The following is a 15900-nucleotide window of genomic DNA, read 5'->3' as shown; positions in this document are numbered from 1 at the left end:
ATGAGTGAGGGGCACCGTGCGCTGCCTTGGGTTTCGATCCCCTAAACCTCTGGAGGCCTACGCGGCCGGACATGTACCATATCCCGTGGGGAGAGTACTTGGTTCTGGGGTGTAGAATTAAATGGACACTCTCGTTACCCTACTTCATGCTGTTGTGGTCAGATTGAAGTGAGGGTAATCGGCTGTAGGACCGGTCATTAGATTGGATTATATTGGCACGAGTTCTAGAAGTGAATCATGGTGACGGCTGTGTATAGCCAATAATGGTAAGTGACTTTACCTGTCATTATGATTTGAAATTCCGATGATTTGGTTGGAATTTCTTATATTTGAATTGCAAGTTTAAATGGTTTGGTTTGAAATGGTGATTTTAATTATGACTTGGTATTTTGGTATTTATTTGGCCGATGATCGTTACGGCTTGAACTTATGATATTTGTTTTGCCACGGATGAAAATGGCAATAATGGTAAGTAGTTTTACCAATAGTAGATATGGCTTGGAATTCTGATATTTATTTGGCCAATGAGGGTTACGACTGGAATTTATGATATTTGTTTTTGCCAAGGATGAATATGACAAAAAATTTCTGATGTTTATTATCGCCAGTGATTATGGCTAGAAATTTTGAAGAAGAATCGTGATAACGGCTGCGTATAGCCAATGATGGTAAATGGCTTACCAATGATTGTGGTTATTATGCTAGTATTTGTCTAGCCAATGGTAGATGGAGTTTGATATTCGATATTATTTAGCAAATGGAAGGGTGAGATGAGTTTTAATTTTCCTTTCGATTATTCGAAGGTTGAAATCTCGGGGTCGAGATTTATTTTAACGGGGGGTGAATGTAATACCCTAAAATTTTAAATATATGAATATGTGGAGAAAAATTGAGAAAAAAATCGATTTATGGTTATGAAAATAAATAAAAATAAAAATTTCGTTATGGGGGAACGATCTCACTTCCTTCCGTCTCTTCCACCCATTTTTGCTGGACTCTTTAGGCGGAGTGCCAATCCCCATCATCTTCATCATCTAAGCCAAATTCGTTTCCCGAATTACCGAAATCACATGTGGAGCTTGGTGAGCAACATTCTGCCCTTGCATGTGAGGATTTATGTTGGGTTTAAGTACAAACCCACCACACCGAATCATTCCGACGAATCTGAGTTCAATCTTGAGGGAATTAGATACTGCTGATCAGAATTCATATGCGCAGTCAACAAAGTGAATGGACACGCCAAAAAAGTAAGGGCTTCATCTCTTATTCCTAATGTTTAACATTTTAATTGAATTTAAGAAAAATTTAATGTGATGAGTTGTTCTATTAGCCATTGAAGGCATAAAAAGAAAATTTTATATCTTACCATATATTGTAGGAATGTTATGAGCACTTTTGTTCAGGATGTGGTTTTGAAAATTGGGTTTTTCACCTTCACGTCAAATATCAATTGGAAATTCTATGGAATCCCCTCCCACTCCTCGCAGTTTTTACCATTTGCATATGATATGTTCATGCTGTTTCTATGTTATTTAATGTGAAAAATGGTTTAATGTAAATGAGGAAGAATTAAGTATGATATGGGTAAGCTAGCACATAGAAATAAAAGTTAGATATGATTCTTGGATGGTTTGGGATTGCCTGGAATTGCAAATCGGATTAAAGGAGTATGGGTTTAACATTTCAGAAAACTTGTTCATTTGCAGAGAGAAACTATGTTGCAAGTAGCCTACTTTGGCTCTTGATTTCTATGTCCTTGTGAGTTCCTTTCTATCTAATATTGTGGGTTTTGAAATTAGACATGTATGTGATCAAAACCCATATGATTTCACTAAATTCTGTTGAATTTTGATTGATTAAACATTATGTCCAAAGTTGACACAAGGCTGCCAGACAGCAGCAGAAAACTGGATTTCCAGTTTCAAGACACTCTTTTCTTTTTGGTGTTACTTCCAATTTAGAGCTCTATTTTCTACAAACTTTGTATGCCTTTAAAGTTCAGAAAACAAACCTTAAAACCCATATAATATTATACGCTTTGGTTTAGTTTTGAATGTTCCAAAGGGAGCCTAAACTAGGTCCAATAGTGCTGTTTTTCTTCAGATTTTGTCGAGACATGTTGTTCTAGAAGCACAATGACGAACTACGAATGGCTTGATCCCTTCGTAGGGTACGTAGGCAGTCTAACGAGGAGGTTAGATGCAGCCATAAAGCAACCCAAATTTAGTATTGTACTTGATTTCTTTAAGGAAAGAAATTTATTAAGCTTATTAGCGTAGAGTTTAGCTATGTTTTATTTCGGGCCTATCTTAGTAATTGGCTTCCGAATTAGAAATTTCGGGTCGTTACACTTGCAGGCGATGGGGCCGCGTGGACAAGGATGTCTGTAGCTGTTGCTAGAAGCACAGAAATGTAAGGATTAACAATAGGTCGTTGGATGTCAATGGCTCTTTTTTCTGGATTGTTGGATTTCCAAGGGCAAAAAAAAATTCAAACCTCCCCTAACGGCTAGAGGACATGGTGCAATTTGAACCGTTCAATTAATAAATTAACAGTCCACGTTTGTTTACTTTAAAAAAAAATTAAAAAATAATAGGAAAAAATCTTATATGTTACCCTTATGCCATGTGTCACAATTTGGATGGTTGGATTTCAAAAATCTGATATATTATTGTTGTGCCACATGTCACAATCTGGAAGGTTGGATTTCAAATTTTGTGTAATCCAACAATGCAAAGGAAAGGGGTCCTTCAAATTGGGACTGTTATTATTTTAGTCCCTGGATTGTTTAATTAATCAATATCATTCGTAAACCATCATGGGATGACTCACTAGTTGGAGACGAATTTAAATATTTCACAGGGCACATCTTGGGTTCAATTCTTGGCACTAGTGAATCACATGATGGTGGCCAGGGGAGGTTGAAATGCCTCTACGAGTCTTTCCGGCCCCCAGAATGGTGGACTACTACGGCAAAACCACCAACTGGTCCCTTTTTTTTTTGAAAAAGAAAAAAAAACATCACTTGTGAAATTAACTACTGAAGTGACTAAGGACACAAATTAGTGTTGAGCAGGAAACATGTTATATGACTTGTACGCTTGGTTAGGGTTAATCCGAAGTGACTAAGGGTGCTTGTCAATTTTGCAACCTGTCGAGACATATGTTGTTCACCATTCAGGGTGAAAGAGCCTGGATGGTATGTTTCTCTATGGGTGATGGAAGTGTAATAGACTTTGGGTGCAAGATTAAAGCCAGGAATGATCAAATTTGCAGAAAGTCAGGATGAAAATACCTTATGTTCAATCGTCGGTCTAGAAATCTGAAGTCGGGACAATTGAAATGGTATTGAATCAGTATGGGTCATCTGCTGGGCCACGGAATGAGCTGAGCCACGTGCGTGGGGCTGAGGCGCGTGCAGGCGCATGGACACTCAGCCTTGGTTCATCTCGGTGCGTCTTGGCGCTGCAAAATGGCTTGGGCCTGAGGTTGGCACTGCTCCATGGCTTGAGCCTGAGCGTGCTAAGTTGTTGCTGCTGGCATTTGGGTCTAGGCTGTTATAGTGGCAGCGAATTAGGCCGCCTCTAAGGCTTAGGTCTGAGTTGCCTCTGACGCTTGGGCTGCAGCAACTGCTCTCCATCATGGGTAAAGTTTTCTCTGTGGGCCACTGCAGCAGCTGTTGCTGGCATGGCCACGGTGATACCGGTGATACGACCACGATTCTTGTCGCAGTGAGCCTCGAAGAGTGACGGCGTGCAAAACAAGCTAGTCAAGTCGCATAAATATACTCCTATCAGTCTTCTTCGAGCGTTTGAATCAAGCTCTCAATGAAAACACCAATTTGTCAATGCAAATTTCCGTCATTCTTTGCTTTGACAAATATACACTTGCAAAACAATCAACACCTTTGATCAAAGACCAAAAGCCTCACCTACCCCAGATAAGTGGGGGGTGGTTTGGTTAATGGATCTTTGATGCAAAAGTTAGTCTCTTTGCAAAGAGTGAGTCTTTAGGGTTTTCTGTGTATAGAAAAACTCTACCATTTTTTATGGAGAAATAGGGTATTTATAGAGGAGGTGGCCGGCCATTAGGGTTGATTTTGGTGAGAATATTCCAAAAATATTTTGTAAATAATATCTTGGAAATAATAGTAAATATCCTAGAATAAAGGTGATTGGGATTACTTACTTGATAGGGTTTGCCTTCAATTAGGATAGTATTTAATGATAGGTTTTACCTTTGAATTTTTCCATGTATAGTGGAGCTCAAAGTAGTCGTAGTTTGTTGCCTGCATGTTCTAGGATATTGAGTTGCGCGTGGGATGCCTTGCTCATTCAATAAAGGCAATCTCGTCTTTCTTAGCTAAATGCCCACGTGTCACCTTTAGGATTTTTGAGATTATTTTTTGCTCCACATTTACAGCTTGAGTTGTAGAATTGAGTTGGTGGTTATGTGTTGGGTTTGGAGGTGATGGCGTGATAGGGTGATAGGTGGTGGTGACCGGTAGGTGGTTCAGGCTATGCTTCCATGACCTTTTATGATTTTGGAGACAAAGTAAGCCATAGTTAATTTCACAGAAATTTAACTAGGTTTAATATATGTTATATTTTTAATAGGTTGGATACTTATTTAGAATGTTTTAAAAAGTTGATACTAATTTGAAATGACTAGAAGGTTGTTGAATTTTAAGTACACAATTCTACTTTTTAAAATAATAAAATATGTGTTGAAATATTATTGAGTCAAAATAAAAAATAAATAAATCGGTAAGATATTCACAAGTGAGTATCTTAAAAAAAAAAAGAAAAAAAAGTGACCAACTAGTAATTTTGCCACGACAGCCATCATTCAAAAGTAGAAAAACAAACAAAAATCACAAACAAGAAGATTGTAATGCACGACCAGTATAAAATAAATAATAAATAATAAAAAAATAAAAAAGGGAGAAAAGGAATAGGTTGTGACAGCACGTTGTTTGGACTGGTGTACTGACCGAGCACTCGTTGTGTAGAAACACAAAACAAAACAACAAACGCAAAACAAAATAAATTGTGATTAACTTTTATTAATAAATAATAAAAAATTTGAAAAAAAAGAGTAAATTGTAATTATAGTCCCTTATCATTAACTCAATTGGAGCAATGATCCCTTGACTAAAAATCCATTACCATTAGTCCTTTAACTTATCAAAACGTACAGTTATGGTCCCTCAACTAAAAATTATTTACCATTGGTTCCTCAACTTTAATTCAACCGGAGAAATGATTCTTTAACTTTAACTTAATTGTAGCAATGATCATTCCAACATAACTCGTTTTGACAAAAATTTTGACGCAGTTGACGAAAATGACCATAATTACACATTTTAATGAGTTGAGGGATCCTAATTATATGAATGATTATTCCAACATAACTTATTTTGATAAAATTTTGATGAAATTGATGAAAATGACTATAATTACATATTTTGATAAGTTGAGGGACCAATGATAATGAATTTTTAGTTAAAGGATCATTGCTCCAATTTGATTAAACTTAAAAGTGATTGCTACAACTTACTCAAACAAAAAAAAAAAGGAAAAGAAATGAAAAAATGTTGGTTAAGCACGTAAAAGCCGCGAGAATATTGGAAGATCCGCCCGGATGTCATCGTCGGCAGCGTGTTAGGGAGGAGAAGTTAGAGAGAGAAAGAGACGGAGGGAGTGGGAGAGAGAGAATCTTTGCTCCTCTCTCTTGGTACAATCCGTCTCAGAACCCAGACAGCTGGTTATGAATTTCATCCCAAACCCAAAACCTCTCTCTTTCTCTCTCAGTCCTCAATTGCTCATTTGCATGTCCATGATTGTTTAAAGAGATTGGCTTTCCTTGGTGGGTTTTCTCTCTTCTGGTGCCGTTGATTTTGTAGTGGAGGGAAGGAAGTGGAATTTGTGATGGAGGGAGGAGGGTGTAGGAGTTGAGAGAACACAACATTTCTGGGCAGCTGGGTATGGCACAGAATAAAAAAAATAGGCTCTACCAAGTTTGGAAAGGAAGCAATGTGAGTCTCTCTCTCTCTCAATTGGGTTCACTTTTTTTTCACTTTTGACTGCTTTTTTATCAACATCAATTCAATTACCTTATCATTTCGTGTTCCTTCTTTTGTTCCAATTTGAAAGAAGATGATGAGGTTATGACTTTATGGTAATTCCCTTTGTGATTGATTTTCATTTCCTCTTTCTTTTTGTGTGCTTTTTTCTTTAAATTTGAGTTGCAGCGGTTGCTTTCCCTTAAGATACTTCCTTTCTCTAGCTACACTACTTTTACTTGATTAAACAGATAAATATCTTCTCGGTCAAGGTCCAGAGTTTCGAGTTCATGTTAATAAGGTTGTGTATTTACTTTCTTTCATCATGTGTTTGCTCTAGTGTGGTTACTTTTTATCGAGTGAATTTTTATTGTTCTGACTTCTGAGCAAGAATTTGCCCACCAGCTACATATCTACTGAGAAATAGATAAAGATATGTATAATATAATATGGGAGCCTTGTACACTGGATACGACCTTTTTATGTATAATATAATATGGTAGCAGGGGCGGAGCTATTCATATGCCTGGAGATGCCTTTGGCTCCCTCCAATTTCTCGACACCTGTGGAACCTATATAGTGTAAACGTATATTGAGATCCTATACTTTTAGACCTTGTTTGGTCTCTATGATTGGATTGGATTGGATAACTATAAAATTCAAGGTATATTAAAGGTAGAGGCGAATGATATTTCATTTTGACGGAAATTAAACGTGAAGGGAACTTCTCCCTTCTAATCCTCCGTTCTTAGGGGGATTCTAAGGGATAAGTTTCCTTAATAATTAATCCATCTTCCACCTTCAAGTTGGACATAATTTTTCATTTCGTTCTTCAACATACCTTCAATATAATTGGTTATCCATCCCAATTCAGTCCTAGAGACAAAACGAGGCCTTAAACTGTGCCCCAAATTTAAAACCTACCTCCGCAACCCATTGTTGATAGATTGTAGTGTCATATATGATTCATCAGTAGCCTTTGAAAAATGTAGTCAGAAGAAAATATGGCTTGTGGAATTGATTTGTTGTACCCTATATCAGTGAAGAACAAGAAAAACTAAATTTAAATCTAAACACATTCAAACTACTTGTATTTATCGTATCATGCTGCATATTTTACTCCTTTCCTTTATATCTGTGGATATATGAATGCACGTATTAATTCAAGTTGTATAATATTGAATTTTATTGTTCAGTACTTGATGTGGCACAATTGATCATTACATGAAATACTTTCCTAACAGAATATTTTATGGACTATTCTTTCGGTTTATGATATGCCAGTAGTATGACTGGTGGAATATTGCTAAAACTCCAATCCAGTTTGGTGTACTTGCACTGATGGGAATTTTTATTGGTTTTATCAGAAGTTTTTCTGTGGCGGGAGATTAATTTTTGGTCCTGATGTGGCATCTCTTCTTCTATCTACACTCCTTGTAGCCGGCCCAGCAGTTGCCTTCTGTTTGAAGGTTTATTTTAAAATAAAAAATGGGAATCACAAGAATGACGATCTATGGCTTCCTGTATTAGCTATTGGCTCAGTCCTTACAATTTTGGTAAGTATGTTATTATTTATTATGCATTTTTTTCTTTTTTCTATCGGCAATTAGTATGGCTATTTGCATGACCTATTTCACTATTTCTTATGAGATAGCTTACGACTTTATTAGTTTACCAAATTTGGCCAAGTCATTTTTGAAACTCAAATTATTACGTTCGAATTAATAGCAACATCCATAGGATAACTTCCGTCTTGAAGGTAAAGGGAAAGCAATTATTACAACATCAAAATCATCAAAACGATTAAATACTGAACAACCATTTACATTGTCCTCCATTTCACTAGAAATGACATTACTGGTGGCTGTCCTGTGAAACCTGGGTCTTGCGAAGGAAGTATGAGTTTTGATTTTTATTTGATGGCAATCTATACAATCAAAACTGCACGCTGACATTTGATGGCTCAATACTTTTACCATTGTTTTTTCTGCCTCCATCTTTAAAACTACTAAATAATCCAGTCTGAGTCAATATAAGCTTCAACTATTGAAGGGTGAAAGTATATCACACTTGGAAGAGAGCACCAAAGATGTTATCAAGGATATGGTTAATTAGATTATTAAGCTCAAAGCTTTTAATGGATTACATCATGCAAGATTATCTCCTTAGACAATGCACTAAAATTTGAAAGAGAAACTTATAAGCAAGAAGTTCCTAATCCTCAAATGATAACAGAAGACCTCCAATTTTCGAATCAGCCTTGGAATGTGTTTTCTTTCTTTTGTATTGTGGATTCTTTTCTATTACATGTACAATATCAGTTTTGTGCATACTGCATGTTAACTTGTTAAAATTTCTGGTACATGGAATCTCTTTCCCTTTTGTTGTGGTCGTGGATCTGAGCCAGCAGACACTTGGATTGTATTCCAACGACAGCATTATCTTGATAATGACTAAATGGTTTTAGTCACACGATAAACTAATTTAACACTCTATTCTTACAATTCTGATTCTTCTAGTATTTTTAAACATAAATCTGACATTTATCTCATTTCTGTGCAGGATTTAACCTTTCTCTTCTTGACTTCTGGTAGGGATCCTGGAATAATCCCTCGAAATTCAAGGCCTCCAGAATCAGATGAAGCATTTGATCTAGCTACCCCATCCATGGAGTGGGTTAATGAAAGAACACCTCATTTGAAACTACCTCGAACAAAAGATGTTGTTGTAAATGGTCACACAGTAAAAGTGAAGTATTGCGATACTTGTTTGCTTTATCGCCCTCCCCGCGTATCTCACTGTTCTATCTGCAACAATTGCGTTCAGAGATTTGATCATCACTGTCCATGGGTTGGTCAGTGCATTGGAATTGTAAGTTATTAACTTGTCAGTGTACCTTTCCCTGTTTATGCCACCTGTGATGAGAAATTGGAATATTGTTAACTCTTCTGAACTTGATTGGCTTACTATAGTAAATATAATTTATCAAAGACCAAAAGGTATGATCTGTCATGAATTGCTATTGGAAAAGCTGAAAAATTGTGTATTTAACTCAGTGTTTTAAAAAACTCGCCTCGGGCTGCGCCTAGGTGGCCTTGAAGGCTGGATTTTCGCCTCTGTTTTGTGGGGGTGGGTGTAGAGCGGCGTCGGAGCGAGCCCAGGCGTTCAACTTGGGCGTTTTTTCCCTTCAAAATTCATGTCTGTTTCTAAAATGCAGGAGATGTTCTAGTTTAAACAAAGAAGAAAGAGAGAGTTTCTCTCTCCAAATGACAAAGTCTAACTCCAACTCTAACTCTTCCTTTATTTTCCTTTAAATTCCCTATAATAATTGCTCCACTAAGCTTTTATTTCCTTTTAAATTCCCTATACTTTCTCCACTCAGCCTTTATTTCATGTAAATTCCCTATAATTTCTCCACTCAACCTTTATTTCCTTTTGAATTTCCCTATAATTGTGACATTTAGCCTTTATTTTCCTTGAAATTCCCTATAATTGTGGCCACTCACCCTTATTTCTTTTAAAGTTCTGTATAATTGCTTACAATAAAATAAATAATTACGACATTTTAAGACTTTATGACATAGTTTCTAAGTACAACTAGACTTAGTAATGAAGAAGATGATATTATCTTTGATTTAGTTATAATTATATTTGTTTTACAAAGTATATCTATAAAATATAATTATATATGCAATATATAATAAAATTTTAGGTACCGTGAGGCGAAGCCTCACGCCTAGGCGGGGCTATCCATGGGACGCCTCACCTACGCCTTCGCCTTTTAATACATTGAACTGCAGTGTTGTACCTGTGTAGTTGAGCTATCTCAATATATCTTGGGTTTTATTTATTGGCACTTACATCACTATATATCTTTTCAAAGTTGTACTTTGATGGTATTGAAACTTTGCTGAGAAGAGTTATCTATTATATACTAACAGTGTTGAAGTTCAAAATGAGAATAATAATTTGACGGTCCTGGTTTCTTTATTGTTTGAAGTTTGAACACTCAAATTTGGAATGCAGAATCGGGCAGTTACTATAATTATTGTGTTGGCCCATTGGGTGGAATCAAGAATTATACCTGTGAACTTAGTTGAGGGATTCTCAGGAAGTGCATTTTCCTCTGCTCTTTCCAAGTTGCTTCTTTCGTTATAATGCAGCTCCAACCATTTGGTTATGCAGTATCTATGTTAAACCATCATTGAGTTAGGCTGCTAGGACTTGGGTCTTCTTATGCAGGGCATGGGATTTCCTGTATCTTTAGAAAATAGTTGTTTCTAAATGCTGGAGTAGTTCCTAAAGAGGTCCCACTTATAAAGTTATTGTGTTGAAGCTTGAAGGTAAGATGTGGTATTCTTATGAATACTATATCTTTGCTTTGGGATGCATTGCTCATGTCCTTGATAATTTTGCTAGTGAGTTGCTCTTTCGAACATAATGGTATTTTATAGATAAGTTTACCAGCTATAATGTATCCCCTGAAAAATGGCCCAACTCTTTCTTTATTGACAATGTCCTTGAGGTCTCCCAGTTAGTCGTCCAATGTTTAACATGAATATTGCAAGCATGTGAAACACAAGTAATTTGTTTTGAAGCAATTATAATTGAATAAACTTATATTGAATATCAAGTTGGATGGTTGCAATTTGTTTGGTGCCCAAATCTTTACATAATTTTTGCTAAGAAAGTAACTGTCCTCTTATATGTTTGATTGCAGCGTAACTATCGGTTTTTCTTCATGTTCATATCAACCTCAACCATACTGTGCATATATGTTTTTGTCTTCTCTTGGATAAACATATTTAAAACAGGAGGCAGAATAGCTTTTTCGAAAGACATTGTGTCGGATTTCCTTTTAACGTACTGTTTCATTGCAATCTGGTTTGTTGGTGGCCTTACACTCTTCCATTCCTACTTGATATGCACAAACCAGGTAACTTTACTGAAGCTAAAGATTAAAATTATATAACTTGAGTGGTTTTCTGTCACTCTAAGATTTCTTACCTATGGAAATATTAGCCGATGGCATTTGGGCCAAAGTTGCATATACTCGTTTGGATGTGTTTTTAAAATGACTAAAAGTGCTTTTAGAGAAAATGTTTTTTGGTTCCAAAAGCACCAGTTATGTGCTTCTTCCATGAAGCACTTTAAGTGCTTTTTCAAGAATTTACTTGCGTTTTTGCAAGGGATTGGTTCCAAAAACATTTTCAGTCATTTGGAATGTGCAATATTTTTATGACTATTTGTATCTAACTTTAGTACTGTGATTCATGTTTTGTTACAGACAACATATGAAAACTTTCGGTACCGATATGATAAGAAGGAGAACCCATATAACAAAGGAATGATTTGGAATGTCAAAGAAGTTTTTTTCTCCAAAATCCCTCCTTCAATGAATAGATTCCGTTCATTCATTGAGATGGATGAAGAGATGATTGCAGGATCTGGGACTCCAAATAATGGGGAAGGTATTATGAGTTCAAAGGAGAAAATAGATATTGAAATGGGAACTAGGCTTGCAGAGGACAATGGTTTTTCACTTCCAAACATTTTGCGGAATTTTGACTATGATGATTTGGAGGATGATTTGAAGGATGCAGGAGAACAACACAGGCCTGCTTTTGACCCCCTTTTTCCCGTTCAGCCAGAAGTAAAAGAATCTGTGCAATACTCAGTAGATGAAGATAAAATTACAGAAAGTGTTGCTACAAGGGATGCGGTGAAATATTCTGTGCAAAGCTCACCTCCGGGAGATGAATTGGGAGCATCTGGCCATAGCACCACTTCCTTTGATGGAGCAAATGAGGAAGTCGATTGTGGAAATAACAAATCCTAAAACCACATCATCTGTTTTACAAGCATAAAGGTTTGTACCTTTTATTTCATTTCCATATTGCATCATTTTAATCGATTTTTTTTGGGGGGCCTAGGATTCTTATACTTTTGACCTCTAGCTTTAGCTCCTTGTGCTCGTGAAGCGTATTGGTGATGGCAGATTGTTCCTCTTAGGCGAGTATTTTGGTGCCAAAAATGATTATTTTGAGTTGTCGACTTGCACCTTGAGTTAATTGGTTCTTCTAAATGAATAACAAAATGTATGCCGAGAGACTCAAGCTTTCCATTCAGTTCAGATGCTCTATTCTCAGCATAAAGAACAGATAACGTGATTATCAAATGGAAGGGTAATGAAATATGGATTGTGGACAATTTCTAAGCTAAGTTTTATCAAATGCCACAAATCACGTGTCTAACTGTTTTGCACTTTGTTAAATGTGGTCTGATTGATGCTGGTTTTAGGTGCTGGGTGATACGAAATAGACTCTTCAAAATGCTACTGTGAACATATAGGAAAAAAATATCTCCTATGTTAACCCCCCGACATCTCCTAACTTTGTGCACATGCTGTCATGTTTAGTATAATTGTTGGCGTGTTATTCGTTCTCTTTTTGGATTATCATTCTTATTCTATTTTCGGCTTGACCTTAATGACAGGTTTGGCTACAGCTTTTGCATCTTGTCAAGGATCTTTTGTTTCGGTAGTTATGGCAGTCAGAGAGCGAGTACAGAGTTTTTTCTTAATGTAGTTACACTAGTTGGTCGATTTGATGATTTTCGCAAAGGAGAGTTCATACAGTGACATTGTCCCATTATAAAATTCCGGTTCATGATTGTTGTAAATGACTTGCTGCTTACAATAAATATGCAGAAATCTACTAGGGATGGTGTTCATAGGAATTTAATGTTCAATAGTTGTGACTGTTTTTAAATTTAATTTGCCCTCCTCATGACTTAGGGATTTGCTGGTTTTCCGATTATGTTCGCATTGTGGGGTTTGGGATATAATCATTGTAAGATAATCTGGAGTGACTTGCTCCCAAGTTACGTTGGTCCGTTGGAGGATACTGTGGTTTGTTACGTTTCCCTCGATGTTGTTATAACTATCTGTTCGAGTTATCCCACGAGCATTGAGGTTTGTTAAGGTTGCGAATGGAGAAACAAGTGCTTACATAGGGACTCGGATTACCTCCGAGGAATATTAACGAAAGGTTATGAAGCCATTTCTACAAATGAAAATGAAAGGTTATGAAGCAAGTGCACTTAAACAATGTGTTTTGTATCACAACAAAACATGAACGATATCATCTTGGTTTCGAAAGGAAGGGCATGCCGTACAAAATGATCAGTCAGTAGACTAGCTGGGTTTCAAAGTCTGCAAAATCAACGGAGCCGGACTCAATGGGAGGCATTAAGTAGGCGGCGAGAAGCTCAGAGGCCAAGGCAGCAACCATCGGTATCCTCTTCAAGTTTTTCACCAAGGGAATGTCGTCAGTCTCCCCGACAGCAATCAGCTTCTGGTTAATCTCCACCATGCGGTCCAGTTTCCTTTTGAATTCTGGGTTCTCAACATCGAGCACTGCTGGAAAAATTCTGGCTGTAGTGCGATTTGTCTGCGTAGGGAACCCAAAACGATCATTAGAAACAATAAGGACATCGGATAACGGGAATGGATACGCAAGGGAATTGTTATTGCCAGTGCAGGCTGACCTCAATGATAACGTGCATATCAAATTCTTTAGTGTTGAGGCCGATGCCTTGGTAGAAAGCTGTTCGCTGGCAATCGTTGAGGTACATTGTCACATACACCTGCATGGGTAGAAGATGCGTTATTTGGGAACTGAGTAATGGTGCGATGCATCCATTGGTTGCTTACCGACAAGCAGAAGAATCGGGACCAGAGTTTAGCCTTCCAGTCATTGAGGAATTGGGGTTGGGCCTTCATGAGAGCAGAGAAGAAATCGCCATGGCGGTTCTCGTCCTGGCACCAGTTCTCGAAGTAGTTGAAAATGGGGTAACACTGGTACTCGGGGTTCTCCTTGAGATGCCGGTAGATGGTAATGTATCTCCAGTACCCAATCTTCTCGGACAAGTAAGTTGCATAGAAGATGAACTTTGGCTTGAAGAATGTGTACTTCCTCGCCTTTGTCAGAAACCCCAAGTCCAAGGCCAAATTGAAATCCGACAGGCCCTTGTTCAAAAAACCAGCATGCCGAGCTTCATCCCGAGACATGAGCGAGAAGATCTCTGCCACCACTGGATTTGTTTTCTGCAACAGATTCATTTCATTTCTTGATTAATTCGATGCTATCACCAAAAGGCCTCGGCACAAATCAAAACTCAAACCATTCGATATGAGCTATATTTAATTTTGGAAAGAAACACAATCAACCAACCGACCAACCTTGAGCCTTCTTCCGAGCTCTTTGTACAGAAGGAAGCCGGAGAACTCAGCAGTGCACGACCTCTCCAAGAACTCGACAAAGATCTGGCGGAGCGGGCCCTGCAGTTTGTCAGCAGCCTCCTTGAACTCCTTGTTCCTGACAAAGTGTGTCTGGTTGTAGTCTGTCTTGAACTCCTGCAGCAGCGCCTCGAACTCCGCCTCGTTCAAGTTCTTGTTGATCTCCGTGTTGAACAGCGTCTCCATCTCGTCAAAGTCCGTCGTGTAGAATCTCGGCGCCAAAAGGGTCTCCTTTGGGGGTGTTTTCGGAGCCTTCTTGGGCGTCTTTTTGGCCGCTGCTGCCGCCGTCTCTGCCCTGGCCGACATCCTCAGCATCGAAGAAGCTCTTGTCTTGGGGCTGCCGGGGTTGCTTCCGAATTTGGGGGCGCCATTGCTGAATTTCGTGAGGGGTTTTACCAGAGCCATCTCTGCCGCCACTTTTGCTTGGTTTGCTTTCCCACCGAAAACACGATGTTATTTGGGAGCTCTCTTTTGGGAAGGAGAGTGAGCGAGCGAACGAGCGAGCTTTTGGACCATATAATTGGATTTGAGGGGATGTAATCTCATCCAATGAAATCTATGACCTTAAATGGGTATCTGACACGTGGCTTCTGATTGGCAGTCTCTCTTGTTTTGGATAGGGGGCTCAGTTCGATTGATTCTGATAATGCCACGTAAGACATATGAGGGGGCGATAGGAGGCTCAGTTTGATTGGTTCTGATAATACTTGGATTCTCCCTACACTTCTTTGTCAGATTTGGATCCTCTCCTCTCCTGCAGGGGTCCGAATCCTCTAGGCCTAATAACGTGATCGTTGGATTTTGATCAAACGAATATAATTATTACAATTTTTAGTGAAGTTTATTATTTGTAGCCGTTAAATTTTGATCTAACGACTCATGTTATTGGATTAGGGGGATTCGGACCCCAGAGGATCCAAATCCTTCTTTGTCTGTGTTGGACTTTGCTTTGACACATACAAAGATGGTCTTAGTTGTGAGGCACTTTAGAATGTAAGATTTTAATTTAACAATTTATGTGACATTTTAATATTTTTTTAATTTTACTTTTCATCTAATATGTCAAATTAAATTATTATTTCATTTTATTATAAAATAAATTATTAAATTAATAAAAATTTAATTAATGATTTGGCACAGTTTCCTTCGTTGATTGCAAACAAGAGAGAGGTAGGATATAAACAAAACCGGTCAACATTCAACATTAATTATAATAATAAAATCAATAAACTATTAATTAAAAACATTTAATAATTAATTAAAAATATTTGAAGCTATTGTCAAATTTGATGGCAACCTTTTTGCTGCCAATCCATGTCAGTGCCACATAGGAATTGGCTTTAAGCTGAAGAGCGTTAGTGTGGTTTCTTTTGCTGTTATAGTTGATGTAGAAATTGATTGAATTGAAACATAAAGAACAAAATTTATGAATCTACAAAATATAAAAAATCTTTTGTGACAAAATCCCTTATTTTTATTTAAAATAAATTATAAAAAAAATCTATTTACCTCTAAAAGGCGTCTCGATAATTGACAC

At 37.5% G+C, this 15900-nt stretch overlaps 2 protein-coding genes across 2 annotated transcripts; one reads left to right on the top strand and one right to left on the bottom strand.

Moving 5' to 3' along the window:
• The first annotated feature begins 5543 nt into the window (after nt 1-5543).
• On the top strand, nt 5544-12802 carry LOC114822993 (probable protein S-acyltransferase 4). Its single transcript, XM_029098250.2, has 6 exons — nt 5544-6037; nt 7432-7620; nt 8627-8935; nt 10785-11000; nt 11352-11933; nt 12560-12802. The coding sequence occupies exons 1-5, from the start codon at nt 5987-5989 to the stop codon at nt 11901-11903; spliced, it is 1317 nt and encodes a 438-aa protein (XP_028954083.2). The 5' UTR covers nt 5544-5986; the 3' UTR covers nt 11904-11933; nt 12560-12802.
• A 268-nt stretch (nt 12803-13070) lies between these two features.
• LOC114822994 (magnesium-protoporphyrin IX monomethyl ester [oxidative] cyclase, chloroplastic) lies at nt 13071-15438 on the bottom strand. Its single transcript, XM_029098251.2, has 4 exons — nt 14307-15438; nt 13779-14171; nt 13613-13711; nt 13071-13515 (listed from the first exon to the last, which is right to left on the bottom strand). The coding sequence occupies exons 1-4, from the start codon at nt 14766-14768 to the stop codon at nt 13252-13254; spliced, it is 1218 nt and encodes a 405-aa protein (XP_028954084.2). The 5' UTR covers nt 14769-15438; the 3' UTR covers nt 13071-13251.
• Between the last annotated feature and the right edge of the window lie 462 nt (nt 15439-15900).

The sequence above is a fragment of the Malus domestica genome, chromosome 12, assembly GCF_042453785.1.
Source record: "Malus domestica chromosome 12, GDT2T_hap1".
NCBI classification, from domain to species: Eukaryota; Viridiplantae; Streptophyta; class Magnoliopsida; order Rosales; family Rosaceae; genus Malus; species Malus domestica.
The sequence above is the reverse complement of the archived record's forward strand: the minus strand, read 5'-3'. Positions and strand labels throughout refer to the sequence as shown.

Bases quoted from the DNA above. Each gene is read 5' to 3' on its own strand.
- LOC114822994 (XM_029098251.2), bottom strand. From the start codon at position 14,768: ATGGCTCTGGTAAAACCCCTCACGAAATTCAGCAATGGCGCCCCCAAA. The intron at 14,172-14,306 runs GTTGGTCGGTTG...AATCTGTTGCAG, and splicing joins AGCTCGGAAGAAGGCTCAAG to AAAACAAATCCAGTGGTGGC. The intron at 13,712-13,778 runs GTAAGCAACCAA...CTACCCATGCAG, and splicing joins CCCGATTCTTCTGCTTGTCG to GTGTATGTGACAATGTACCT.
- LOC114822993 (XM_029098250.2), top strand. From the start codon at position 5,987: ATGGCACAGAATAAAAAAAATAGGCTCTACCAAGTTTGGAAAGGAAGC. The intron at 6,038-7,431 runs GTGAGTCTCTCT...TGGTTTTATCAG, and splicing joins AAGTTTGGAAAGGAAGCAAT to AAGTTTTTCTGTGGCGGGAG. The intron at 8,936-10,784 runs GTAAGTTATTAA...GTTTGATTGCAG, and splicing joins TTGGTCAGTGCATTGGAATT to CGTAACTATCGGTTTTTCTT.